This window comes from Anomaloglossus baeobatrachus, chromosome 3 (genome assembly GCF_048569485.1).
Source record: "Anomaloglossus baeobatrachus isolate aAnoBae1 chromosome 3, aAnoBae1.hap1, whole genome shotgun sequence".
NCBI lineage: Eukaryota > Metazoa > Chordata > Amphibia > Anura > Aromobatidae > Anomaloglossus > Anomaloglossus baeobatrachus.
In genome coordinates, this window is record NC_134355.1 from 589,178,233 (window position 1) to 589,205,265 (window position 27,033).

At 46.4% G+C, this 27,033-nt stretch overlaps 1 protein-coding gene across 1 annotated transcript in view; it reads right to left on the reverse strand.

Annotated features, from left to right (window-relative positions):
* The window catches only part of LOC142296907 (alpha-1,4-N-acetylglucosaminyltransferase-like), a 284,308-nt gene extending 263,969 nt beyond the window's left edge, over positions 1–20,339 (reverse strand). Inside the window, exon 1 of the mRNA XM_075341017.1 lies at positions 20,017–20,339. Coding sequence (XP_075197132.1) covers positions 20,017–20,022 — 6 coding nt within the window. The 5' untranslated portion in view covers positions 20,023–20,339. The remainder of the gene's footprint in view (positions 1–20,016) is intronic.
* Positions 20,340–27,033: the final 6,694 nt, after the last annotated feature.

The following is a 27,033-nucleotide window of genomic DNA, read 5'->3' on the forward strand; positions in this document are numbered from 1 at the left end:
TGGAGATCCGGACCGCGCAGCTCTACCAACGGCTGCAGGTCAAGATGCAGCTCCTCATGGAGGAGTGGGAGACAGACATGGCGGACGTTATAGGAGCCGTGCGGAGACGCGAGGAGGAAGCGGAACACAACAACTAGCTGCTCCCCCACCATCACTCCCGGGATCCCCACACCGAGCAGTGGTGGTGCTAACAAATCACCACAACCGTGGGTGGCGTCACGGACAATAAACAATCCCCACACCCAACAACCCCCTTTCACTCACGGACGAGGAGCGCCGCTCGAGAACCCCCGGGATCCGGCCCACCGCTCGAGCCACCACTGAGCAGCAGCAGCCGGACCCGAGCAGAGGGGTGAGCGCAGTGCCGACACCCTCCTCCCCGCCCGCGACAGGCCCATTTGCCGGCAGCGTGGACCAGGTGAGATGGCTCCAGGCTCTGTCTCCTTATGGGTCCATGCATTGCTGCTGAGGCTTGGACTCTGAAGTTTGTGAGGTACTTGTAGTTCCCCTCACTAGCCAGGTTTAGCAGATAGTTAAACTGGAGTCTGCTCTAGGGAGCTGTTCCCTGTACATGCCTAGTCACCAGGAGCACCTTTTCTCTGCGTCCTGCTGTGACCATTCTCCCCCGCCAACTGTCACTACACTCGCGCAGGGTCTGACTAGTGGCAGCACGCGTCACCCTGGAAACCGCCGCTCACCACTACCAGACTGGCTCTCCTCCTGCTTTCCTGACAGCCTCTGCACTACACCCCTTGACAAGAATTGAAGGTCAGCCTCTTCTAGAGCCTGCCCAAGGGTCCCCTCTAAAGGTGTGGGAGACCTGGTTGCTATGTGTCTGTGCGTACACACCTCATTCTGGCCTTTAGGATTACCTGGCAGTACTGTCACAGCATGGGTGCAGTACTCAGTGGTGCCTGACCAGGTCAGGGGCACCACACAAGTACTCACTGGACCGAGCACCGATGGGGTACAGAGCCCTAGTTCAGGTAGACGCTTCAGGCTCACCTGATAACAATCTGGCCGGTGAGGGGACCATCAAGGACCTTACCGATGTTAGTGTCCGTGGCACAGCAGCAGAGAGGGAACCTGGGAACGGGGCAGAGGTTCTACCCAAGAGAGGTTCAAGCTGCCTGCCTTACGGGCCAGGACGGAGACAACAGGAGGGGACGCCACAACGCTCCTGGTCACGAGGACCCACCAACTACAAACGGGTGCATGCAAGTAAAAGCTCACCAGTTCACTACACCGGCACTGGAACAAAGGGAATACCAGATTGGTAGAGACAAGCACCAGCCCCGGTTGCAGCAACTCCAAACCAGTGAGTAAAGCACAAGTTAAACCGCAGCCCATGTGTTGTCAGAATTCTTCCTACACCTCCACATCTATATATTACAACCACCATCCTCCTCCCCTGGGGCCTAGCTCTACTTGCGGAGAGCCATCACATCTAAGCTCCTTAATGCCACTAGCCCCAGCAGTGAGAGACTTTCCAGCTGTGGCTTTCCCCATATAGCAACAAACCGCAAGTGGCATCTCGAAAAACACTTTTTTTTACATTTGTCCCTTGTAAAATATCCTCTTTTAAGCGACCTCCAGGGTCACGGAACTGGACAACGGCCACACAGTGATATATCCCAGTGAATACAAGGCCCGGGACCGAGTACCCCAAAACCCTGGGGTGCGTCACATATACAGTCTCTCTGGGTGTTGTGTCATGTTACAGTTTAGGCAGATAAGTTGTAAGTAGGTGTGGAGTCTCAAAGATCCCTCTGCAGCCACACTCATATGATTTACAGCCCCTGTTGCTGTGTTAGCTGTTCCAACTTGAAGGCTGTTAGGCAAATCTGTTCCAGGTTACTGTGAAACAAACTAGGGAACCTTGAGAAGGCAACACAGACACAGGAGTATATCTCACTGTATGTAATTGCTGTGTTCATTTGGGGAAATCAGCGTACTGTTATATATATATATATATATATATTGTCACGGCCGGGCGGTCGGGCCGACCCAGGAGGTGGATCCACTGGACCGAACTCTTAAGATGGTGGTAGGGAGTCCGGCAGCTGAAGCACTGATGGGCAGCAGAACAGTCCGTGCAAGTGAAGGCAGCGGAGGAGTCCCTGGGACCACGGTGTCACAGATGGTAGTCCTGGTGACGTAGCTCAGGTTCGGAAGCCGAGATGATATCAGGCGGGGTCCGGAACCTCAGGAGCGAGATGACGGGTCACCGCAGGGATCCGAGATGGTACGGACTGTCAGATGGCAGACGGACAGTGTGCGGGGTTCAGGATACGGCAGACGGGATGGCGAGGCAGGTACGGCTCTACAAAGAGAGATAGGTGAGTACAGGCACATAAACACCAGGAGACCTGACTCCTAGCTCAGGGAACACGAAGATCAGGCCCCGCCCCCTTGGACACTAACCCCCTTTATACCCAGTACCTGTTCAACCTCATTTCCTGTTCATGGACGCTGGCCCTTTAAGAAAGGGTCAGTGACCGCGCGCGCGCCCTAACGCGCATGCGCGCCGCCCGGGTGCCAGAAGCCAGGGAAGGAGGCTGAGGGGAGGACGCAGGGGAGCCGGCCAGGTCCTGGGAAGCCGTCGGGCGCCGGGATCGGGGACCAGGGGGCCTGGGACGGACGGAATCCGGGGGCTGAGGAGCGGGCAGCGTGGCAGGTGAGCCGGGGAGCGGGGGTGAGGACCCGGGGAGCGTGACAGTACCCCCCCCCACGCCCCCCACCCCGCAACCGGGACATGAAGGCACGGATAAGAGGAGTGCCCACGTTCTCCCTGGGCTCCCAAGACCTATCCTCAGGACCATACCCCTCCCAGTCCACCAGGAAGAACTGCCGACCTCGTACGGTCTTCATGGCCACGATATCCCTTACCGCATAGATGTCGTCATCGGCAATAGGTGGAGGGGCCGGACTGGCAGCATTGGAGAAGGGACCAAGGACAACCGGCTTGAGCAGGGAGACGTGGAATGAGTTGGGTATCCTCATCGTGGCCGGGAGCTGTAGCTTGTAGGAAACCTCATTGATCTTGCTGAGGACTTTAAACGGCCCAATGTAGCGAGGACCCAGCTTGTATGACGGTATCTTCAGGCGGACGTACTGGGAAGCAAGCCAGACGAGGTCTCCAGGAGAGAAACACGGAGGGTCTAGACGCCTTTTGTCAGCGTGTTTCTTCATCCGCTGGGAAGCGCGTCCAAGGGACGCCTTGACAGAGTCCCAAATGGTAGCGAAGTCACGGGCTACAGTATCAGCCGCAGGGACATCCGAAGAAGGGGATATAGGCAATGGAACGGAGGGCTGAAGTCCGTAAACGACATGGAAGGGAGATTTGGAGGACGACTCACTGATGTGGTGGTTATGTGAGAACTCAGCCCAAGGCAGAAGCGTGGACCAGTCGTCGTGATGGGTGTTGACATAGTGACGTAAGAAGGATGTCAAGATTTGATTGACCCTCTCCACTTGGCCATTAGACTGAGGATGGTAAGCGGAAGAAAAGTCCAGAGTCACTCCCAGATGTTTGCAGAGAGCCCTCCAGAAGCGGGAGGTGAACTGAGTTCCTCTGTCGGACACGATGTGGGATGGAAAGCCATGCAAGCGGAAGATGTGATGGATATAGGCTTCCGCGAGTTCCTGAGCAGAGGGCAGTCCAGCCATGGGGATGAAGTGGGCCATTTTGGAGAACCGGTCCACCACGACCCATATGACTGTGTGTCCAGAGGATAATGGCAAGTCCGTAATAAAGTCCATCGCAATGTGTTGCCAGGGAACTGAGGGTATCGGTAGAGGCAGAAGACGGCCATAGGGCAGGTGTTTGGGCGTCTTGTTCCTGGCACAAGAGGAGCAGGCAGAGACAAAGGCGGCGACGTCAGTGCGAAGGGATGGCCACCAGTAATGGCGTACAATCGCACCCCATGTTCTCTTCTGGCCTGCATGGCCGGCTGTTTTTGAGGCATGACCCCAGTGTAACACTTTTTGCCTGTCGGTCTCCGAGACATAGGTCTTCCCGGGTGGTATTTGGGCCAGAGTGACGGGAGCCACCGGAACAATCTTGCTAGGAGGGATGATAGGTTGGGTAGTCTCTTCCTCCTGCTCCATGGACATGAGGGACCTAGACAAGGCATCGGCGCGTACATTCTTGTCCGCGGGTCGGAAGTGGAGCTGGAAGTCAAACCTGGCAAAGAATAAGGACCACCTGGCTTGCCGCGGGTTCAGTCGCTGAGCGGACCGCAGGTATTCCAGGTTCTTGTGGTCCGTGTAGATGGTCACGGGGTACACTGCTCCTTCCAGGAGGTAGCGCCACTCCTCCAGAGCTAGTTTGACCGCCAATAATTCTCGGTCACCGATGGTGTAATTCCGTTCTGGTGCTGAGAAGCTCTTAGAAAAGAAACCGCAAGTCACCATCTTCCCGGAGGAGGATTTTTGCATGAGCACTGCTCCGGCTCCTGAGGAGGAGGCATCCACCTCCAAGGTGAACTGGCGGTTTAACTCCGGTCGGTGGAGTACAGGAGAGGAGGCGAAAGCTCGCTTCAAGGAGCAAAACGCGGCGTCGGCCGCAGGTGACCAGTCCTTTGGTTTAGCCTCCTTTTTGGTCAAAGCGGAGAGAGGGGCAGTCAGGGCGGAGAAGTGCGGGATAAACTGGCGGTAGTAGTTGGCGAATCCCAGGAACCGTTGGATTGCCTTCAGTCCCGAAGGAGGAGGCCAGTTGAGTATGGAGGAGACCTTCTTTGGATCCATCTGCAACCCAGTACCCGAGATGATGTATCCCAGGAAAGTGAGAGAAGACTGCTCAAAGACGCACTTCTCATATTTGGCGTAGAGACGATTCTCTCTCAGTCTTTGTAGGACCAGCTTTACGTTCTCTCTGTGGGTCTGGAGGTCCGGAGAGAAGACAAGGATGTCATCCAGATAAACTACTACACAGAGGTAGAGGAGGTCCCGGAATATGTCGTTCACCAGTTCTTGGAATACGGCAGGAGCGTTACACAGACCGAAGGGCATCACGCAGTATTCGTAGTGCCCGTCGCGAGTATTAAATGCGGTCTTCCATTCGTCCCCAGAGCGGATACGAACTAGGTTGTAGGCACCCCGAAGATCCAGTTTGGTGAACACACGGGCTCCTCTGAGCCGGTCGAACAATTCGGGGATGAGCGGTAAGGGGTACTTGTTTTTTATGGTGATCTGATTCAAGCCCCGGTAGTCAATGCATGGGCGTAGGTCACCCTCTTTCTTCTTAACGAAGAAGAAGCCTGCTCCCGCAGGAGAGGAGGATCTCCGGATGAATCCCTTTGCCAGGCTTTCCGTGATGTAGGTGGACATGGCCCTGGTTTCGGCTGGAGACAACGGATATATCCGTCCTCGAGGTGGTGTTGTTCCTGGGAGCAGGTCGATGGCGCAATCGTAGGGACGGTGTGGCGGAAGTACCTCAGACTCCTTCTTGTCAAAAACGTCCGCGAAGGACCAATAGGCCGAGGGCAGTTCCGGTAGGTTCTCTGGAGCCGGAGGACGTCGGATTGGTTGTAGGGACTTTAGACATCTCTCATGACAGGCAGAACCCCAACGAGTGATTTCGCCAGTACCCCAGCTGACTGATGGTTCGTGTGTCCGCAACCAAGGAAGTCCCAGCAGGATTTGATGGGACATGTGTGGAAGGACGTAGAGAGCGATGTTCTCGGTGTGCAGAGCACCTATACGCAATTCCACCGGCTTGGTGATCCAGGAGATGGTATCAGAGAGGGGTCTCCCATCCACCGAGGCAATCATTAGGGGCTTATCGAGTGGAGTAACAGGCAGCTGGTACTTGTCCACCGTGGCCTGCTGGATAAAATTGCCTGCTGCTCCGGAGTCGAGGTATGCCTCAGCCGTGAAGCGCGTCTCTCCTGTTGACACTTGTACCGTCCACATAACTGGGTCTGAGAGAGTCCCAGCACCTAGGGTGGCCTCTCCTACCAACCCTAGGCTTTGGAGTTTCCCGGCCTTTCCGGACAGGAGCGTAAGAGATGTGTGCCCTCTCCGCAGTAAAAGCAGAGGCCTTTGGCGAGCCGCTCTGCTCTACGTTGGTCAGACTGTCGTACTCGGTCAACCTGCATGGGCTCGTGGACAGGAATCCCAGCTGTTGAAGAGTGAGGCACAGAGGACTTCTGTGGAGGAGGGGAGTGCCGTACTGCACGTCTCTCACGATACAGCTCTTTGGAGCGTTCCTGGAAACGAATGTCCACTCGAGTGGCTAGGGCAATCAGGGCATCTAGGGTGGAGGGCACGTCACGACCCGCCAACTCATCCTTGATGCGACTCGAGAGTCCTTCCCAGAAGGCGGCTGTCAGGGCCTCATTATTCCACCCGAGTTCAGAAGCCAAAGTACGGAAACGGATGGCATATTGACCCACCGTCAGTGTTCCTTGACGTAGGCGGAGGAGGGATGAAGCAGACGCAGAGGCGCGTCCCGGCTCGTCGAAGGTGCTGCGAAAGGCCTGCAGGAACTCTTGAAGGTTCTTGGTCATGGGGTCCTCCTTCTCCCACAAGGGGTTCATCCATGCCAGCGCCTCGCCCTCCAGATGAGACATTATAAAGGCGACCTTGGCTTGGTCAGAGGCGAACAGATGTGGCAGCTGCGTGAAATGAAGGGAACACTGGTTTATGAAGCCCCTGCAGGTCTTGGGATCTCCAGCATAACGAGGTGGTGACGCCAAACGGAGACGGGAAGCATCTGAAGAGGCTGCCACTGGTGCGGGAGCCATGGCTTGCATAGCTGGGGACCTGGGTGCCGCAGGCGTCATTGATGCTTGTAACGTGTACAGGCGGGTGTCCACGGAGGTCATAAATTGCAACATGCGGGTCTGGACTTCATGCTGACGTCGGAGTTCCTCTTGCAAGGCCGCTAGTGCTGCAGCGGGATCCATGGCCTGATCTTACTGTCACGGCCGGGCGGTCGGGCCGACCCAGGAGGTGGATCCACTGGACCGAACTCTTAAGATGGTGGTAGGGAGTCCGGCAGCTGAAGCACTGATGGGCAGCAGAACAGTCCGTGCAAGTGAAGGCAGCGGAGGAGTCCCTGGGACGCCCGGGTGCCAGAAGCCAGGGAAGGAGGCTGAGGGGAGGACGCAGGGGAGCCGGCCAGGTCCTGGGAAGCCGTCGGGCGCCGGGATCGGGGACCAGGGGGCCTGGGACGGACGGAATCCGGGGGCTGAGGAGCGGGCAGCGTGGCAGGTGAGCCGGGGAGCGGGGGTGAGGACCCGGGGAGCGTGACATATATATATATATGACGCCACAGGGCTCTGGGGTACTCGGTTCTGGGTGTGTGTTACACTCAGGGGAGTCGTGGTTGTGGAAGATGCCCGGTTCTGTGACCCTGGGGGTCGGTCTGAATAAAAAAGGGTTAAAATAAAAAAAAGGGAGAAATAAAAATAAAGAGTTTGTTGCCTACGCCACTTGCGCTATGCAGCCAGGTTAATGCAGCCGCCGCTGCAGGATTCTTTTGGGGCTGATGAAGTAGTGCAGCTTAGGTGTTTTGGGCCATCGGCAAGCAGGGCTGGACCCCAGCAGTAGATGTTGGGGATTGTAGTAGGGAACAGTCAGTGTGTGTCTACAAAGGCGGTAAGGAAACAGTCCACACCAGTATTGCAGTTTTAACTTGCCTTGTTTTTACTTGAGTGTTTGGACCCACTGGTGCCGGATCCAGGTGTTCCCGCACCTCTTGTTCTCCGTGCCAGCTGTGACCTGGGTTGGCTGTCCTCCGTGCACACTTGTTGATGGGCTCCCGTGGCCTAGAGCTGCTTGGGAACCCCTCCATTTCTGTCTTGGTCCTATTGTAGGCAGCCTGGATTATTTAAGGGGTTCAATCCCCTGTCCCCTCTTTGCTGCTGATGCTTCATACTCTTTGGTTGGCGATGGACCCTGGAGATCTTCTTGCCTGGCAGAGTTAACAATTGACCATAAAATGTCCCGCTGTCCTAGGGTCTGCACCCCACCTTGTGCTGAGTCCTGTTAGCCTAGGTTCCAGACTTCCACAGGCACCCCGCAGTCCCTGTAGTTTTCCATTTCCACAGGTAACTCATGGTCCCTTGAGTCCTGGTCCCTTACTCCACAGTCCCTCACTCCTGTCACAGCACTCCATTGTTACTTCAGGTTGTTTCTTTCTTTTTGTACTTTCACTCCTCCGACTACTACTCCTTCACTCTCTTCCTTCTACTGACTGACTTCTCTCAGACTGAACACCACTTCCTCCTGCCAACTTTCCAACTGACCACTCGCCCCTCCCCCTTGCTGGGTCTCTCCCTACTGATTGGGTGGCAACTATCCAATCAGTGCCTGTTCCTTTTACCTGTTACTAGTCCCAATTTGGTGTTGGGGTTGTGTGTGGCCTGAAGGTGCTGGTGTGTTGACTGGCACGGATATTCCGGGGTTTGGGTTTCTACTGTTACATTTGTGGCACCTGGTACCGCAGGGGTGCTACATATACTTTACTTCCCCTTCCCCCAACTCTATAAGTAAAATTTAGTTGGTTAACTTTCTGCCTGTGTCTCTGATTTGTGGCCTGCTGGATCCCTAACGGACCTCCTGTCCTGACATAACATTTTAACATGTTCACTAAAGTTTATTTTTTAGCCATATCGATTTCATCAGGTGTTCTGTATAGCCTAATTGATACTCCCATTTAAGGCCTCCTTCACATGTTCATGTTTCTGTTACATGGGGTGTCAGTTTCCACACGTACTGAATACACGAACATGCCTAGCCTCATTAAATTCAATGGGTTTGCCCACACGTCTGGGTTTTTACATGGACCGTGTGTCTGTGTGGAGAACATGCATGTCCATTTTCTGCCTGCAGCACAGGTGTCACAGGACCACACACTGATGGGATCAGTGTGCCATTTGTGTGATACATACTGGAAAAAAAACACCTGTCCCTTATAAAAAAATAATAAATAAAAAATTATGTGTTTATACTTACCTGTCTCCAGCGCTGCTGTTACTTCTGGGTCCCTCTCATTATGCTCATGCATATTCAGTACAGTCAACGCGGACCCGGAAATAACAGCAGCGCCGGAGATAGTTAACAACACGTATCTCACAAGGAGAGCCATAAATATAAGCACTAAGCCTACCAAGGTGAGGTAGGGAGAGTGCCAGCACTACTCATATTAAGAATAAAATGCAGGAGAACGAGAGTAAAGTGCAAATATAATTACTTTTTATTGAATACACAACAAGGAATAGGACTTAAAAAGTATACACTACAAGGGTATTTTACTCAGGGATAGGTTGTATACTCTACCCAGAAAATTCATAATAGCCGTCCAATTAACCATAAGTTAGACATATAAACATCTATATAAAGTATGGGCTACGAATTTAGAGGGTAAGAGGATTAGATGTTCCAAAGCAGGAGGGGCTGCCTTAAATTGAAGGTACAAGTTTACATCAAACCGTGGTTTCCCCACCATATAATGGTAGGAAGTCATGGTGATTACTCTGGTTTTCCACCTTGATAAAGCTACCAAATTGCCGCGAAACGCGCGTCGGATGGAGACCTTTGGCTACTCTTAGGGATACTTCTTTACCACCACTGGGACTGCCTCCTTTCATGCCGGTCGCACCGCAACCTCTTGTTGCACTACATTGCACTCAGCACTTTAGGTAAGAGAACTTCCTTGCCCTGCACATTGCGGTTGTTTGTTTTATTAGTGCTTTTGTAGTGGGCTTTCAACATTATTTAACCCTTTGCGGTGCTCCATGCTTGATCACCATGACTTCCTACCATTATATGGTGGGGAACCACGGTTTGATGTAAACTTGTACCTTCAATTTAAGGCAGCCCCTCCTGCTTTGGAACATCTAATCCTCTTACCCTCTAAATTCGTAGCCCATACTTTATATAGATGTTTATATGTCTAACTTATGGTTAATTGGACGGCTATTATGAATTTTCTGGGTAGAGTATACAACCTATCCCTGAGTAAAATACCCTTGTAGTGTATACTTTTTAAGTCCTATTCCTTGTTGTGTATTCAATAAAAAGTAATTATATTTGCACTTTACTCTCGTTCTCCTGCATTTTATTTTTAGCGCCGGAGATAGGTAGCTATACAACTTCATGCAATCTGTGTACTATCGTGATGTCATATGGATAGCATACAACCACCACACAGAGAACATACACACGGGCACACATACTGACCTACCCCATGGACCGTCACACATGCGTTAAATGCACGGATGTGCAAGGACGTGTGAAAGAAGCCTAAGGTCTGTTTAAATGTGTCCGGTTATGATTTTATAACTTTTCTTCTTTATGCTGACCCTCCAATATGTATGGTCTTTTCTGTGCACACATTTTACATGCTTTTAGATAAATGATTAAGTTTTAGTCCACTTTATCAGAAGCCAGATCATTTTTTCTTCATACTTTCAAAAAATGAATTCACATACACTCATCTTCATCTCTTGCTGTGTGTACAACCCCTACTTGGTATTGTAAATAGTTCTTTGAAAAACTGCTTAGTCTATACCAGGGTAGAAGGTGGAATCTTTTTAGTTTTACCCAAAATGTAGTCACAGGCAGTTTCTTGGTGCACGTAGGTCTCTTGGTGCACGTACAAACCTTCCTTTAAATTCTACATAGTTCTTGCAGAGTCTGAATATTTTTACAATTGGCAAAAAAATTTATTTACAGGCATCTGCATCTCTTGCTGCGTATACAATTCTTCAAGTGTGCCAGAAAAATGCTCAAGTTTTCCATTGATTTTTTTTTATGCTTATTACTCGAAACGAGCGCCCAAGCACTGGAAATTGCTGGACTTGAGGAATGAGCACCCAAGCCACTTGGAATGGCTCATGACCCAAGCCTCAGAACATCCCCTGTAAAATATGTGGACGGCAGCGCAGCGTGATTGCCTGGTATCCATGGCTGCCAATGGATACTGAGTGACTGCGTCACTAGCTTTTATTGATGATGTGACTGAATACAGAAGTGGCCTGATGAATTCTGAAGTGTACATGGCTTTATTTCGTTTTCTCAGATTTAGGCTACATTCACATGACCGTTCCATTTTTGTGGTCCGCTAAAAACGTTCCGTTTTTTTCATGTATGCATCCGTGTGACATCCATGTGCCTTCCATTTTTTTTGGACCGCCAAAACATGGAAGCAGCTAGAAAGATAAACAGAGGGACAGAGGGACAGATGAGAAAGACCTATATTATATATATATATATATATATATATATATATATATATATATATATATATACATATATATATATATATATATATATACATATACATATATATACATATATATATATATATATATACATATATACATATACTTTACTTCCCCTTCCCCCAACTCTATAAGTAAAATTTAGTTGGTTAACTTTCTGCCTGTGTCTCTGATTTGTGGCCTGCTGGATCCCTAACGGACCCACCCCTTGCATATTCTATGTGTCCTACCCCTTGCATATTCTAAGCTGGCACCCTTTAGTGACTTTGATGTGGCACTAAAGGGTGCTTCACTTTGTATTTAGCTCAAAAAGAAATAATAATAGCAAAAAACAAAACAAAGCACACACACTACGTGGGCTCCCCCCCCAATCTTTTGTAGCCAGCTGGGGTAAAGCAGCTGGCAGCTTCACCTTGTCTGGTAATACAAAACAGAGGGCACCCCACGCTGTTATTTTAAATTAAATAAGTAATTTAAAACAAAAAACATGGGGTTCCCCCCAAATTGGATCATTAGCCAAGGTAAAGCAGACAGCTGTGGTCTGGTATTCTCAGACTAGGGAGGTCCACCGTTATTAGACACTCCCCAGCCTAAAAATAGCAGGCCACAGCCGGCCCAGAAGTGGCGCATCCATTGAATGTACCAATCCTGGCGCTTCGCCCCAATTCGTCCCATTGCCCTGGTGCAGTGGCAAACAGGTTAATATATGGGGTTGATGCTAGATGTGTAATGTCACCTGGCATCAAGCCCTGGGGTTAGTGATGTCACGCATCTATCAGATACTTGACATCACAGTAATAAAAAAAAAAGACAACAAAAAAAGTTTTATTTGAAAAAACACTTCACAAAACATTCCCTCTTTCATGAATTTATTTAAAAGAACAATCAAATCCGGTCCAGTGTAATCCAAGAAGGGGGTCCCACGACGATGAATACCATACTCACTGTCCCAGTCAATGAAGAACAGAATGTTCCCCATTGGCTGGGAGAGTAGTGCAGTGACCTGAGCAAACATTAATAGGTCAGCCCAGGTCACTGCAGGGAATGATGAGCGCTGCCATCAGGAAGTTAGATGAGATCAATACCTGCTGTGACAATCTCCTGTACTCCTGACGTCAGCGCTGTCACTGACTTCTATTGTCCGCCGCGTTCACAGCGAAGAATTGTGGGAGCCTGTGACCTCACCACTAGTGACAGTGACAGTCTTGGGCCGCCTGCGAGACGTGATGTAAGAACGCAACGGGCATGGAAGGCAGTGACAGCGCTGATGTCAGGAGTGCAGGAGATCATCACAGCAGGTAATGATCTCATCTAACCTCCTGACAGCAGCGCTCGTCATCTCCGAAGCTGCCCGCACTGCTGTGTGTCAGTGTATGCCTGCACTGCTGTGTGAGAAGCTGCTGACACTGCAGTGCGGGCAGCTGCTGGGCTGGTGGCGAGAGAGGGACACAGACTTCAGGGGAACCAGACGGAGGTCACACGGAAGTGCTTCCGTGCGGCTTCAAGGGATTTTGCGGACCCATTGACTTATATTGAGTCACGGTCCGCAATTACAGAACAGGATAGGACATGTTCCATAATAACGGAGCGGACAAACGGCATCCGATATATTTTTTTTGTAGGATCGGATGCACATGGAAGTTCTTCCGTGTGCCATCCGATCCTACACAAAAGACATTGAAAAGATGGTCCTGTCCATGGGTCCGCAAAAAAACAGAAACTGACCAGGACAGACGGAACAGTCATGTGAATGAGCCCTTAACCTAATGTAGCAAGTTTGATTGAATGGTGCTTCCCAGTACAGATAAAAAAAAAAAAAATGACCCAAAACATACTGTGAAAGCAACTTGAGTTTGTTTTTTTGTTTTTTTTTTTAAGGTAAAAAAGTGGAATATTCTGTAATAACCAAGTCAATCACCAGATCTCAACTCCATCGAGCATACATTTTTAATTTTAAGACAAAAATAAAGACAGAAAGACCCACAAACAGGCAACAACTGAAGTTAGCCATAGAAATAGCCTAGCAAAGCATGACAAAGGAGGCCGTTAAGCATTTGCCTGAAATCTGGAAGCCATTATCATCACCAGTCATAACCTGTACAGGATTCTCTACAAAGTATTAACAATGAATATTGTATTTAGATTTGAGCTACTTTGTCCAAATACAATGAGGAGGGGCTTTGTAGAAAAATTGTTTACAATTACATAGTGTTTCACAGGGTATTTTTGTTTAAGACCTTTGATTAAACTTGAAAGTCTAAAAAGTCTACACTTCCAATGCATCTCATTTGTTTTATTTTACATAGTAATGAGCGAACCCAAATGGTAGAGTTCGGCTTTCGTACTCTAACATGAACGTCTCAAGTAAGTCCCAGTTCAAATTCAGCATTTGGAGGGCAAACAAAATGTTTTTGTTATTATAAAGGGCTAGAAAGGGTAGTGAAATCAGTGAAAATAGCTCAAATGAATGTGAACAGTAAGGAATAGCTATTCACACTTTCCAGATATTTACTACAACTTTCATCAGAGTGGTAGCTCAATGCTGCGCTCAGAAATGAGCTGCGGCTCTGAGGCAAGTTGCAGTCAGCATCCAGTAAATATTAATTCCCATTTTTACTGTTCCCATTCATTTGAGTGCTGTTTTCAACATTTTTACTGATCTTCCTGCCGTCCAGAGCCCTTAATTTAAATTAAAAAAGAAAAAAGTACTTGGGGAGGGCGCCCCTACTTTGATAACCAGAAAAAAGGTAAAGCAGCAGCTGTGGGCTGAGATCAGTCTGGGAATGGGCCAATAGCCATGGCCCTTCCTTGCCTCATAATAGCAGTCTCCAGCTGTCAGCTTTACATTAGCTGGTTTTCAAAAACAGAAGAGGCCCCACGAGTGAGGGGCGTGCATGCTCGGCACTGCTCCGCAATTGATTGAGCATTGAGGTGCTCGAGATGCTCTATACTTGATTAAGTATTCTCGTACTCTGCGCCATGCTCTAGTCCCCGCCACACGTGTATTGTAGCTTTTTTCAGCCACTAAACTTGTGGGGATTGCCTACCAATCATGGAAATGCTGTAACCATGTTGGCTACTGATATTACTCTAATTGATCGGCTGCATAGCATTATCGAATCTATACAAGACCCAGAGATTCTATTGGAGAAGGGACAGTGTGTTATAGTGTGACAGTACCTGCTGGTGCAAAATTAAAACAGCCCTTTTCAGGACTAATTGAAATGTATTTTATTGTTTTATTTAAACTTTTTTTTTAAACTTCAAACGGAACCTAAAGACTCATCTGTTCAGAAATGCCTATAACCTTCAATGACCTCACTGCTTCACCACCGTGCGGAGCTGCCGCCCCACCACCGTGCGGAGCTGCCGCCCCACCACCGTGCAGAGCTGCCGCCCCACCACCGTGCGGAGCTGCCGCCCCATCTACACCCCACCTACTGTCTCCTCCCCATAATCCTATAGAATGTAAGCCCGCAAGGGCAGGGCCCTCTTCCCTCTGTACTAGTCTGTCTACTGTAACTTGTATATGTATTTTGTATGTAACCCCCTTCTCATGTACAGCACCATGGAACTAATGGTGCTCTATAAATAAATAATAATAATAATAATAATAATAATTGTCTCATAATACCACTCCTATTTTGCATTTAGTGTAGGGTGAGTTTCTGGAGTAGGGATAGTTAATTAGAGGCCTGTAGCAGGAATTCTAGCCTTACAGACTGTATTGCTGATAACAAAAAAATCTGTTCTATTCTCTAATAATATCACTCTTAGCTGCATTTAGTGTCAGGTGACATGCTGAAGAAGGGATAGTGCATTAAAGAAAAAAAAAAAAAGAGTAGTGGAAACAGCTCTCAAGAAGAATATAAATTGATTGTGAGTGTGGTGCATGAAACTGCAGGCCAGTTCCTGGTCAGTATGCATAAAACAGTATGCACAAAATTCAAGATGAATTTTCCAGCATCCGCAAAAATATTTAAAACATATCTTTTTATTTTCTAGATTTAAAACAAGGTATATAAACACAACATAGCTAAGAACAGACCAGTCTACGCGTTTCAGGTATTGTGCACTTAGTCTTGACAAAAGTCTGAACATAGGTATGTCACATTATATACAAGTACATAGAAGAAAGAGCGCCAATAGAAAAGCAGGTGGATGGAACAAGTAATTACAAAAAGGGACAATCACATCAATTCAGATGCGTGTACAATACTCTAAGTGCATATATTTATCTACAAAGTTGTTATTAACAAATCATACAAAAAGACACACGATTATAATTGATAATTACACAGAAAATAATAAATGTTTATTCATCAATATTAGATATCCGTTAATATGTACATTAAATCAGTTTTATTTAAGATTGAAAACCCGTAAAAAAAATAGATAAAAGTCCAATATAAGTAGCTAAAAAGTGGCCCTATCACCAAATTTAATATGTCTATTCTTTTGAGACTAACAACTGTTGGTGAAATTTGTGAAATAGATCGTGCACATTTAATGAGTGCAAGTACATAGCCCCCTTGTTGCAAGTCTGTTGAGTATTAACTAGATATTGGCGAACCCACAGATATTCGGATTCGGAGGGTCCAACTGAATTTAAAAATAAATAAATAAATAAATAAAATAAAATAAAAATCTGGTTCAGGACCGGACATCTACCCATATAAGTCTGTGGGGACCCGAACATTATACTGTAAAAGGGTGGTAGAAAGGGCTAGGCAGATTAGAGCAGTACTGTTATACTTACCAAGCCTCCAGCATAGCTGTAACACTACTTTCAGAACCACTCATTAACTCTCATGCATATTGACTACTTCCCCACCGACCAGCAGTCCCTCCGTCTGTGATTGGTTGCAATCACACACACTATGAGTATCTATAGTGTAAAAATAAATTGGCTTAGGGTACTCCCATATAATGATACCCAGCAAAGATAAAAGCTAGGGCTACAGGCTGCAACCCCCAGTTGTGTGTTTATCCTGGCAGAGTATAAAAATAAGGAGGGATCCTAGGCGGCTTATTTTATTATTTAAATAAATAATTGCATAAAACGTTGTGCTGTCCCCCCAATTTGATACCCAACCATCATAAATCATACCGCTGGTATTCTGTGGCTGGTATTCTCAGGCTGGTGAAACCCATGTTTATTGTGCCTCCCCAGCCTAAAAATAGCAGCCTGCAGCTACCCAGAATTGTCACATGCATTAGATGCATCAATCCCGGCACTTTACCTGGCTCAACCCGATTGCCTTGATGACGTGGCAGACGGGGTAATATAAGGGGTTAATGATAGCTAGCAGCAGCCACTAAGCCCTAGATTAGTAATGGGAGGCATTTTTTTGAGACCCCCCATTAGTAATACTGCAAGTGAAAAGAAATAAACACAAACATTTAAAAAATCCTTTATTTGAAATATGAAAAAAAAAGAAAAAAAAAACACCCACGCTCTCTCCTAGGTATTAAACCCACACACCCAGTTCTGATGTAATCCACAGGAGGTCTTGCAATGATCACTGCTCTGCTGCATACTGAAGTCACAGTGCACAGAACATTGAGCTGCAACTGTGAATGGTGATGTCACTCAGAATTATCTGCGGTCACAGCTAGAGGTTCCCGTGGTACCTCACCAGTGACTGCAGGTAAACTGACCTCAGGTGACCTCATTGAACTCAAGTGACCTCAACTCATTCACTACAATAAGACCTGCATCTCCTGGCAAAAAAATGTGGATCTTTTGCCAGAAGATCCAGACTTGCTGCAGGAATGGGGTATATAAATATATAAACTAAATCTCCTGGTAAAAAGATAATATCAAAACCAAATCACATTTTGATGATTTTTTGCCAGGGGATGTGTGGTGCCCACCTGCAGTCGCCCCAGGGACATCATTCCACCTTCATGGACGCCACAGGGTCTTCTTTTTGGGTATATCTGGCAACATGTATATCGGTTTTATATGTAGGAGTCATGACGCCACTCACGGTTTGCAGTCAGGGATATCGGTGACCACCACTGCAGGTTTAATGAGCGTCTGTGGTTAATAGAGTCTGCAGTCTGATTGTATAGCCTCCCGTGAGTGAGGCTGGCCCCAGGGGCTCGGGTGTGTGGAACAACAGGTCCCAGAATAACTCAGTCTCAGTCCAAAATGTCTTTCAACTGTTCTTTACTCACTTGTAGATGTTATCGTGAGGTAACCCAGGCGATGCTGAGACAAACCAGGTGGAACCAGGTATCCTTTAGGCCAGTCTAAGGGTAACCGTTACCTTGCCTTCCTAGCACTTCTTGTTTCGGATAACCCCGGACTTGAAGTACCGTGGGATTCATCCAGGGAAGTCGCTACTGCCTTTTCTCCCCTTTTTGGCCCGTCTGCCGGCAGCGTGGACCAGGTGAGATGGCTTCTGGCTCTGTCTCCTTATGGGTCCCCCTGTTGCTGCTGAGCCTCAGACTCTGTATGGTTGGTGAGGTACCTCTAGTTCCCTCACTGGCAGGTTTAGCAGATCAATAAATAGATGTCTACTCTAGGGACCTGTTCCCCGTGCGTGCCTGGTCACCAGCAGTCCCTGTACTCAACTGCCTCTCTTCAGGTGTCTTTCTGACTGACTCTCTGGTAACTGTTCTCCCCCATTAACGGCCACTTCACATGCAGGGTCCCTCTAGTGTCTGTGCGCGCCTGCGTCTCCTAGCAACCGCTGCGCTCCACTTCAGACTGGCTCACTCCTCCTACTTTCCTTACAGCCTCTAAAACTTAGCTTCCAGCCCCTCCACTACACCCCTTGAAAAGAATTGAAGGACAGCCTCCTATAGAGATTACCCAAGGGTCCCTTCTAATGGTGTGGGAGACCTGGTTGCTATGTGTCTGTGCGTACACACCCTATTCCAGCCTTTGGATTACCTGAAAGTACTGCCCCTGCATGGGTGCAGTACCCAGTGGTGCCTGACCAGGTCAGGGGCGCCACAGATGCAGATTTGGTTCAGGAATTTGGTGTATAAATTTCAGCATCAATTATGCATCTCTTGGAGAGAAAAAAAAAAGCAGAAAAGTGGTTTTGATGCTGTTTCAGTGGGGCTTTCTGCCAGGATATGCAAATATGGTGCAGATATTTCAGCAACAAATGGATATTGACGTCAAAAACATTTTTTTGCGTGTGTTTTTGCCAGGAGATGAATATTTCATGCTGAAAATTCCGCACAAAATTCCTGCACCAAATTTGCATCTTCTGGCGAAAAGAAAAGCATCAAAATGTGATTCCATTTCGATGCGATCTTTTTACCAGGAGATGCAGTTTTGGTGCTGAAATTTATACACCAGATTCCTTCAGCAAATCTGCATCTTCTGGCAAAAAAACCCTCATCAATATCGCATCAAAACTGCATTATGTATAGATGCGTTTTGTTGACAGAAGAAACAGTATTTTTGCAGAAATTTGTTGTATAAATTTTAGCACCATATCTGCATCTCTTAGCAAAAAAAAACACATGATTTTATGCCAGGAGATGAAGGTCTGATTGAACTCAGTTCACCTGAGATGAGATTAAGGAGTTCAATGAGATCACCTAAGGTCAGTACAGAGGGAACCTTCAGCTGTGACCACAGATAAACTGAGTAACATCACAGCTCACAGCTGCTGCTCAGTCAGTCTCTGCATGAAGTCACAGCGGGCAGTCATGTTTTGCTGCAACTTCAGTATATAGCAGAGGCAGGATCAATGTGGGACCTTGTGTGGATTACATTGGAACTGGGTGTTTGGGGTTAATAAATTGTAGAAAGAGGGTGGGCATTTTGTATTTAATTTCAAATTAAGGATTTTTTCGGTGTTTGTGTTTATTTCTTTTCACATCCAGATTAGTATTGGGGGTGTCATACTAATAATTTAGAAAAATTAGCACCAGGCACTCCAATTGATGTGAAAAAATAATACATTTTATTACAACTTCAAACAGTTAAACATTTCGGTCGCTGCTTGGACCTTCTTCAAGAACCAGGTGTGAAGCTGTATAAGAACTATTCGTGAGGAAATAGAAAGGGACAGAAACCTGTCTTATGATAATTGAGAGGCGAACGAGAGAAGTTCAAGTGTGAATAAGAAACCTGGCAGGAAGTGAACCTGTTATAAGAATTGTTTTGAATAGAAATTCACCTATAACAAACCGTGTGTGAATCATTAACCAGCAATGATGAGGATTGCTCCTGTTGTGGAAAAGGTTTGTGTGAGAGTTCACATGAAGTGACTACCATGTAGATTATTGGTCAGAAATGGTGTTGATTGTTCAATACTTGTAACAACACAATTTGTGCGGAGTCCACCGCTATACACATGGTATACACTGCTAGAAACGTTGAACTGTTTAAAACTGTAATAAAATGTATTCTTTTTTCACATCAATTGGAGTGCCTGGTGCTAATTTTTCTATGGACTTGGACGCTACCTGAGCACCAACACCCTCACAGAAGTGCCGTGATAATTTTTCATTGTGATACCAATAATTTAGGGCTTAGTGGTAGCTGTGAGCAATAATCCTCCACTTTATGATTAACCAACCTGTGAATCGCTGATTCAGCCATTGCAACCTTATTGAGGTCGTCGTAAATAAAACTCTGTGCAGAAAAGAAAGCATCTGCAGAGATAAATATGAGAGAATCCTCAGGCAAAAAAATGCCCATGCCTGTGAAAGCAAAGACATAATGCCTATAGATGAACCACCCCTCTAAAAGACAAAGGACAGAGGGGAAAATACAGTTTATATAAAGAAGAGAAAATGAAAAACTTACTTCCATCACCAAGCAGTCGGGCAATTTTACTTTAGGTTTGGAGACAACCTTTGGTTGGGGCAAAACCCCTGCAGCAGTGGCAAGTGCATGTTGTTGCTGTTTAATCCAAAGTAAGTGACTTCAATTGCATGTTCAAAGTGTTCACAGTGTCCATAGAGACGTCTCAGCACACATTAGTTAAAAATGAGGTGGGCTGGTGATAATGTTATGCGCAGTAAACTGCGCACGTGGTAAATAATGAAAAATAAGGTCTTACTTAAAACTAATACACCTGACCCACTCGATTCTTGTACAGATGAGAGGTTTCAGCTGCACAGTCCTTTCAGAGACTGAAACAAGTCTAACTGGATGATCGAGATGATCACACAGAATTTAGCCTCGTAAGCAACCATCAAGGATTCAACACACCTCCTAAAGAATCCGGCGGGGGGGGGGGGGGAAGGTGCAGAGTAAAATAAAGTAAACCAAAAGTAATAATCTGCCAGGGTGAACACTAGGCTGACAGGCTGTATCTCCAAGCAGGATCCACTTCAGAAATATCACCAGCACGAAATGGAAGTTTGGGGAGGCTTTAAATAGCCATGTGACTGGGCAGACTAAATGACATAATACAAAACATATGTTGGCAGAAAATGGACACACAAAGTGTTCCAACAGAGACGGTATTCAGAATAAGGAGGGCGACCGAACGTGACTGTGGATCAGTACGGATAGTATATTAGAAGCTTGTAGGTAGGGATTCTAGCCTTACAGACCATGCTGCTAACAACTAAAAAGCAATTCTATATTCTAATAATACCACTCCTAGCTGTGTACATAATACAAGATGCGAAAGGCCTGCGGTAAAGGAAGTGGACGTCTCGCTGATGGTGGTGGATGCAGAGGCCATGAGCCAAACACATCATCTTGAACCAGGTTCATCTTGAACCATCTCACTTTCTACTGGGGCATGGGACACCACTGTTGAAGCCAGAAGAGTGTGAGCAGGTTGTGGGCTCCATGGCAGATAATGCTTCTGTTGCGGGCAGAGGTGACTGACCACGTTCGGGAAGGCTACCCGAGGCGCTCGGATCTGGGATCGTGGCTGGGGCTTGAGTGGCCGCCGGATCCGGGGCTCGTGCAGTGGCTCATCGCCCACAACAATAAAAAAGGGGGGTATTTACAGGGGAAGAGTTTGTCAGTGACGCCACCCGTGGGTTGCGGGGATGATTAGCAACAACCAGGACAGTTAAAACAGACTTATATAAGGTAAAAGTCAACAACTTCAGGAACATATTGAAACAGCAGAAAAAAAAGTCTTTAAATTTCCCTTATATTACATCATATCCCATGGCCCAAGAACCACCAACACCGAAAGTTGCACATAGAAAAACTTTAATTGGTTGGGTCAAGCATATAAATATTACATGGGATATAAAAATTGTGACAAGTAGAAAGGTTAAATGACACATAAGAGCGAATAAAGAACCCCATGTGGGGCTGCATGGATCAACTTAGGTGCACACAAAAGGGTGTACTCCCAGCAGGGCCAGTGTAAGTGCCTTTTACAAAAAACATATGTTCACCTAATCAAGAACTCTAAGCACATTCCAGATAAATGCACAGGAATATATTCCCAGCAGAGCCAGTGCAAGTGCCTATACAAAAGATAAATTCACAGTAAGTGTTTTTTCACAGTTCTTTTTCCAGGCAGTATGGACTTTAAAGCCCGTGAATCCACGTGGCAAACTCAATTGAATCAGGTTTTTGACACAGAGGGCGAAGTGGACAATTCAGTGGATTCAAGAAATCATAGGGAGCTTTGCAACCAAGTCAAATCATTGTTCAACCGCAGAATGAGACTCTGGTGGAACAAGGCCTTCATGCAGCGCTATGTTGATCGGGGGTTAATACCTAGAGGACTTAGGGTACAGGTCTTTCCCTCTTTCAGTGTCACGGATGAGACGTTTAAAAGAGACTGGGAGGAAGCAGCTTCTGCTTGCTCCAGGTCCTTCATGGGGCTTCTTATTAATAACAATGAGGCCTCTCTCCGTGCCATTGATGAGGAGATTGCTGTGTTACAAGACCGGACCACGAAGGAACTCACCCCCGTTGAGCTATCTAATTTCCATGAGACATTGAATAAGGAGTTTGTCAAGTGGGAAAAGGAGTTGGTCTCTAATAAAACAAAAAAATACCAACGTGACGTTACTGATTATAAAAACCAGCAGGTGTATCGATGGAAGGGGACAACACGCCGGAGGAGACATTTTGTCGGACTCCCTAACTCCGTATCGGCCTCCTCCATCTCCTCAATGGAGGATGAAAGCTCTACATCTCAGGCTTCATCTAGACCTGTAACGAGAGGTTTTTCGGGTAAAAATAGACCCGATAAAACACCCCCAGCCCCTGGAAAATCTACCTTGGGAGCAATTCCAAAGAAGGGCAACTCCAACCAACTGGAGGTGATTAACTTGTCTCAGGTCCAACTGTCTGCTGACCAGATTGAGGTCCTAAAATTAGGTTTAACCTTTGTACCTGATTGTAATTTTGATCTTTTTACAGTCGCTAAGGACCTGAATCTGTTCCTCAGAAAGGTGGTTCTCCATAAAATACACGTTAGAGGATCCAGTCTGAATCCCTGTACCATTGAGAGGGAGGAGGAGGCTGTGCGGATACTTGAAGAATTGGAGGGACAGGCATCTGGTGAGTTGGACAATATTTTTCCTACACGTTTGTACCCGCGCTCCACCACGTTCCCCCCATTTTCGCTGTGCCCTCAGGTCCAAGTCTTCCATGACTTATGGGTGACTTGAGATCTCTCTCCAAGAGAGTAAAAAGTAACAACCTTACTGTTAAACATCGACGAGCCCTTGAGGGATTAAGGAAAATGGAGGGAGTAATTATTAAACCGGCGGACAAGGGGGGTAACGTGGTGGTCTGGCCATCTGCCATGTACGAGCGGGAGGTATATAAACAACTAAGAAATGCAGACTTTTACCAGACGCTGCCCTCTAATCCAACTAGTGTTTTCCTCACCCAGTTGACGCTCATACTCGAGAATGCTCTTGCCTCAGGTACCATCACTAAAAAGATGTACAATCTAGACACTGCACTCTCTATTCAAAGAACGAGGTATATAAAGACCAACAAAATTGCTTTTGGTTCAAAAGGTTTTTTTGTTTTTTTATTTTTTAAAAAATTTTTATATTTTCAATGCTATAAGGCAATAAAAGTGGTAATAATACATAAGGTGGGACGTTTCGGCCATAACACTGGCCTTCTTCACGCCGTATTACACTGAAAAAAGGGTAAAATAAGACAAAGTCAATATACATGAAAAAAAAGGAGGAAAAAGGAGAAGAGGGGTTTTTTACATATAGATACATATATACATTTTTAGGTAATATTTTTCTCATAGTCAAGAATCTTTTTAACATAGTCAAGAATCTTTTTATCCATGTCATTATCAAAACCTTGGACGTCTGATATGCAACTTTATACAGTAAGTTACTATAAATGTATTAGTACAGGGTAGGACAATGGCGACATAGCACCTACCTCCAAAGAAGTGAGGGAAACTAGTTTCCAATGGATGCAAGGAGTGTGTACAGAGAAATATAGAATAGGGGAACACCCTAAGTGTTATTTTTCTATTGGTCACAAACGGCAATTCCTGCAAATAAAGGTAAACAGGGTGAGATTGGAGTAAAATGGAGCCCCTGACTAAGGTAAGTATACCCGAATGAGCATACCTGGTGGATAAGGGGTCTCAGGGTGTAATTGTTCTGGCAAGGTCTAGTAAATGCATCAGCGGAACATTTAAACTTATGGTTTCTGACTGAAACAATGGGAAAGAGAGTCAAAGTGGTTTTTAACAAGGAGGTTCTCAGTTTAGTATCTATGGTGTTTAGACCAGCTACCTTATGGTGATGCACAACCTTAATCCAGTAATTATTGGAATAGTATAGAGACCTAGTCTGGATTTAATATTTTCAGAGGCGGAATCACGTTTTATGTCCTGTAAGACAGGGAGCATGTACTGTTTAGGAGGTGCATTTTAACTATAGTAAAAGATTAGCGAGGAACAGGTGGTACCTTATTGGACTCCACATGTGAAGTGTAGCTATAGGCATGCACTGAAAAATTCTTTGCAATTTGTAATTCCTATAAGAAGAAGTAGGCAGAGCTGATTCAGGATAATTGAATGCACATAATGCTACTAGTGTAGAATGTGGGGATATTATACCTTAGAGCCGTCCTGAATATTGTCCACCACTTGCAGATAAGGGGAGTATGCAGAAACAAACTTGCTATTATCTAGAAGAGGTAATGTGTAACAGGGTTGGATACAGGCACTAGGACATGTAGATCCTGATATTATGGAGCTGTTAAATCCAAAGCACATTACCTGTATAATCCTTATGTAGGAGATGTGTGCAGGGCGATTTGAGGTGTCCCTCTATGGGATGAAAAGTCGGATTAGTGGAATGCAGGCAAAGGTAGAGTAGGTGATCCAGCTGGAGGGGGTGTAATGTCGCGTCCTACCTTGGAAGGCCGTCTTCCCAGACTGTGGCTGCTGCAAATGGAGACTGTGTCTATCGGCTATTTACTTCCGAAAACCGGAAGTCACGTCAGACGCCGGCGCATGCGCAATAGCGCAGTGCGCTCGTATTAGTGCAAATGTAGTACCGTTGGGTATGTAATAGAGGAGCCGGCGCCTGCGCAGTTAGCAATTTTTTGTACTTAGTGAGATAATCATACTGGGAAGACGCTTTTCCTTCTATGTTGGTGTGTATGTGTACTTAATAAATGGTAAGAGGTTACAGGCTCAGGGAGGGGAATAGGAGATGGCAGGCATAGTACAGAAAGAAGTGTCCGTATCGAATTATGCACGACACATATACAATAGCAGTAGAAAGCACAAGGGAAATGCATGTTGCAAATAGGTGCACAGACATAGGCACAGGCAATGTGTCCTCATAGTATCACGTATGCGTACTCCTTCAGGCCTATAAAGGAAGAGGTTAAAGCACAAAGTATAAGGGTCCCAATATGCTACGTAGTGCCAGAACAGTACAGTGTTTATAACAATCTATCGTAGTGCCAATATATACTTTACCATCTAACAGTGAGTGCGCAGTGGGGGAAGAAGTGGTAGTAGAAGTTTTTCTTAGTTTTTCTGTAAAGAATTACAAGAAATCAGCACTTAGTTATGTCATAGAGAACGTTTATAGATGTATACATTTTTAGGTGAGCCAATCCATTTCCCTATTGAGCCCTTTGGGTGCTAGGGTTTCGAGTTTATAAATCCAAAAACTCTCCCGTTTTTTCAGAAGTTCTATGTGGTTACCGCCACGTCTAGGCCTGTGTACTCTATCAATGACCTGAAACCGCAATTGCGCCACACTGTGCCTGGCTTCATGAAAATGGGAAGGGATGGGAAGCCATGTTTTACCACATCTAATCGTGGATTTGTGGCTGGCAATTCTGTCACCTACATGTTGTGTGGTTTCACCGACATAAAGCAAACCACAGGGGCATTTGATTAGGTATATCACAAAATTGCTTTCACATGTAAAATGTTCTTTGATATGGAAGCTTTTGCCGGACCTGGGGTGTACAAAATGGTCACCTTTGATGACATTTGAGCAAGAGGCACAACTGAGGCATGGAAACGTGCCAGTGCGTTTAGGTGCCAGAAGTGTTTGTGTATTGGATTTGTCACTGCCCACATCTGCTTTAACCAGGGAATCTTTTATATTTGGTGGTCTCTTTTTACACATTAGTGGGGGAAGAATGAATGATCCTATATCTGGGTACGCCTTTTTTAGCAGAGGCCAGTGTCGATGAATGATATTGTATACTAGGGGCATGGAGGGGTGATGTGTATGTACAAATGGAATCCTGTCATACTTAATTGTCTCCTCTCTCAAGGGAGTAGGAAGAAGTGCCCTTTCCTTCTCTGCTCTTAGTAAGGTCTCAGGGTAGTTCCGTGTCAGGAACCTCTCAGTCATCTCTTCCATTCTCTGTGCTTTGGTGGTATCATCTGAGACTATACGGGTAATCCTTTTGAATTGCGATCTCGGCAAGCTATTTTTGATGGATTTTGGGTGGCAGCTGCTGTACAGGAGCATGCAATTACGGTCCGTGGGCTTGCGGTACAGGTCAGTGGAAAGAAGACCAGTGTCATCTTTTCTTATATATGTGTCGAGGAAATTAATTTCCTTTGGATGGTAGTTCAGTGTGAATTTAATCTCCGGCCATACACTATTGATATATTTATCAAAGTTTAGTAGGCTTGTAGTGTCTCCCTGCCAGATGCAGAATACATCGTCGATGTACCGGACCCAAAGGAGGGCCAGTTCATCGAATGATGGATAGGAGTAAATGTATCGATTTTCAAAAAAGTCCATGAAGAGGTTTGCATAAGCCGGGGCTACGTTCAACCCCATAGCGGTCCCATGGCATTGGATATAAAAATCATCCTTAAATAGAAAGTAATTCTCATTTAGGACCAGTTCTAAAAGAGCCATGATGAAATCGACTGTGTCCTGTTTAAAGTTGGTGTCATCCAATGCCATTTTTGTGGCCTTGATACCTTTAGCATGTGAGATAGAAGTATAAAGGCTGGCAACGTCCCATGTACAGAGAAGATTGTTAGGGGAAATTGAACCTAAGTTTCTGATTTTTTGGAGGAAGCTATTCGTATCTAATATAAAGGACCTGGTCTTTTTGGTCAGGGGGGTAAGTATTTTCTCGAGGTAGATGGAAAGGGGTGAGAGGATAGACTCAGTGGATGCTACGATAGGTCGGCCGGGGGGGTTGATGAGTGACTTATGTATTTTGGGTAATACATAGAAGACGGGAGTTATGGGATGTGTTTTAGTTAGGAAGGAACGAGTAGAGGAATCAATAGTGCCTTTGTCTTGATAAATGGTTAGCAAATTCTGAATTTTATGTTGGATTCTGAAAACTGGATCGAATGGTATTTTTTGGTAGGTGGAAGTATCATCAAGTTGGCGTTTCACTTCTTTT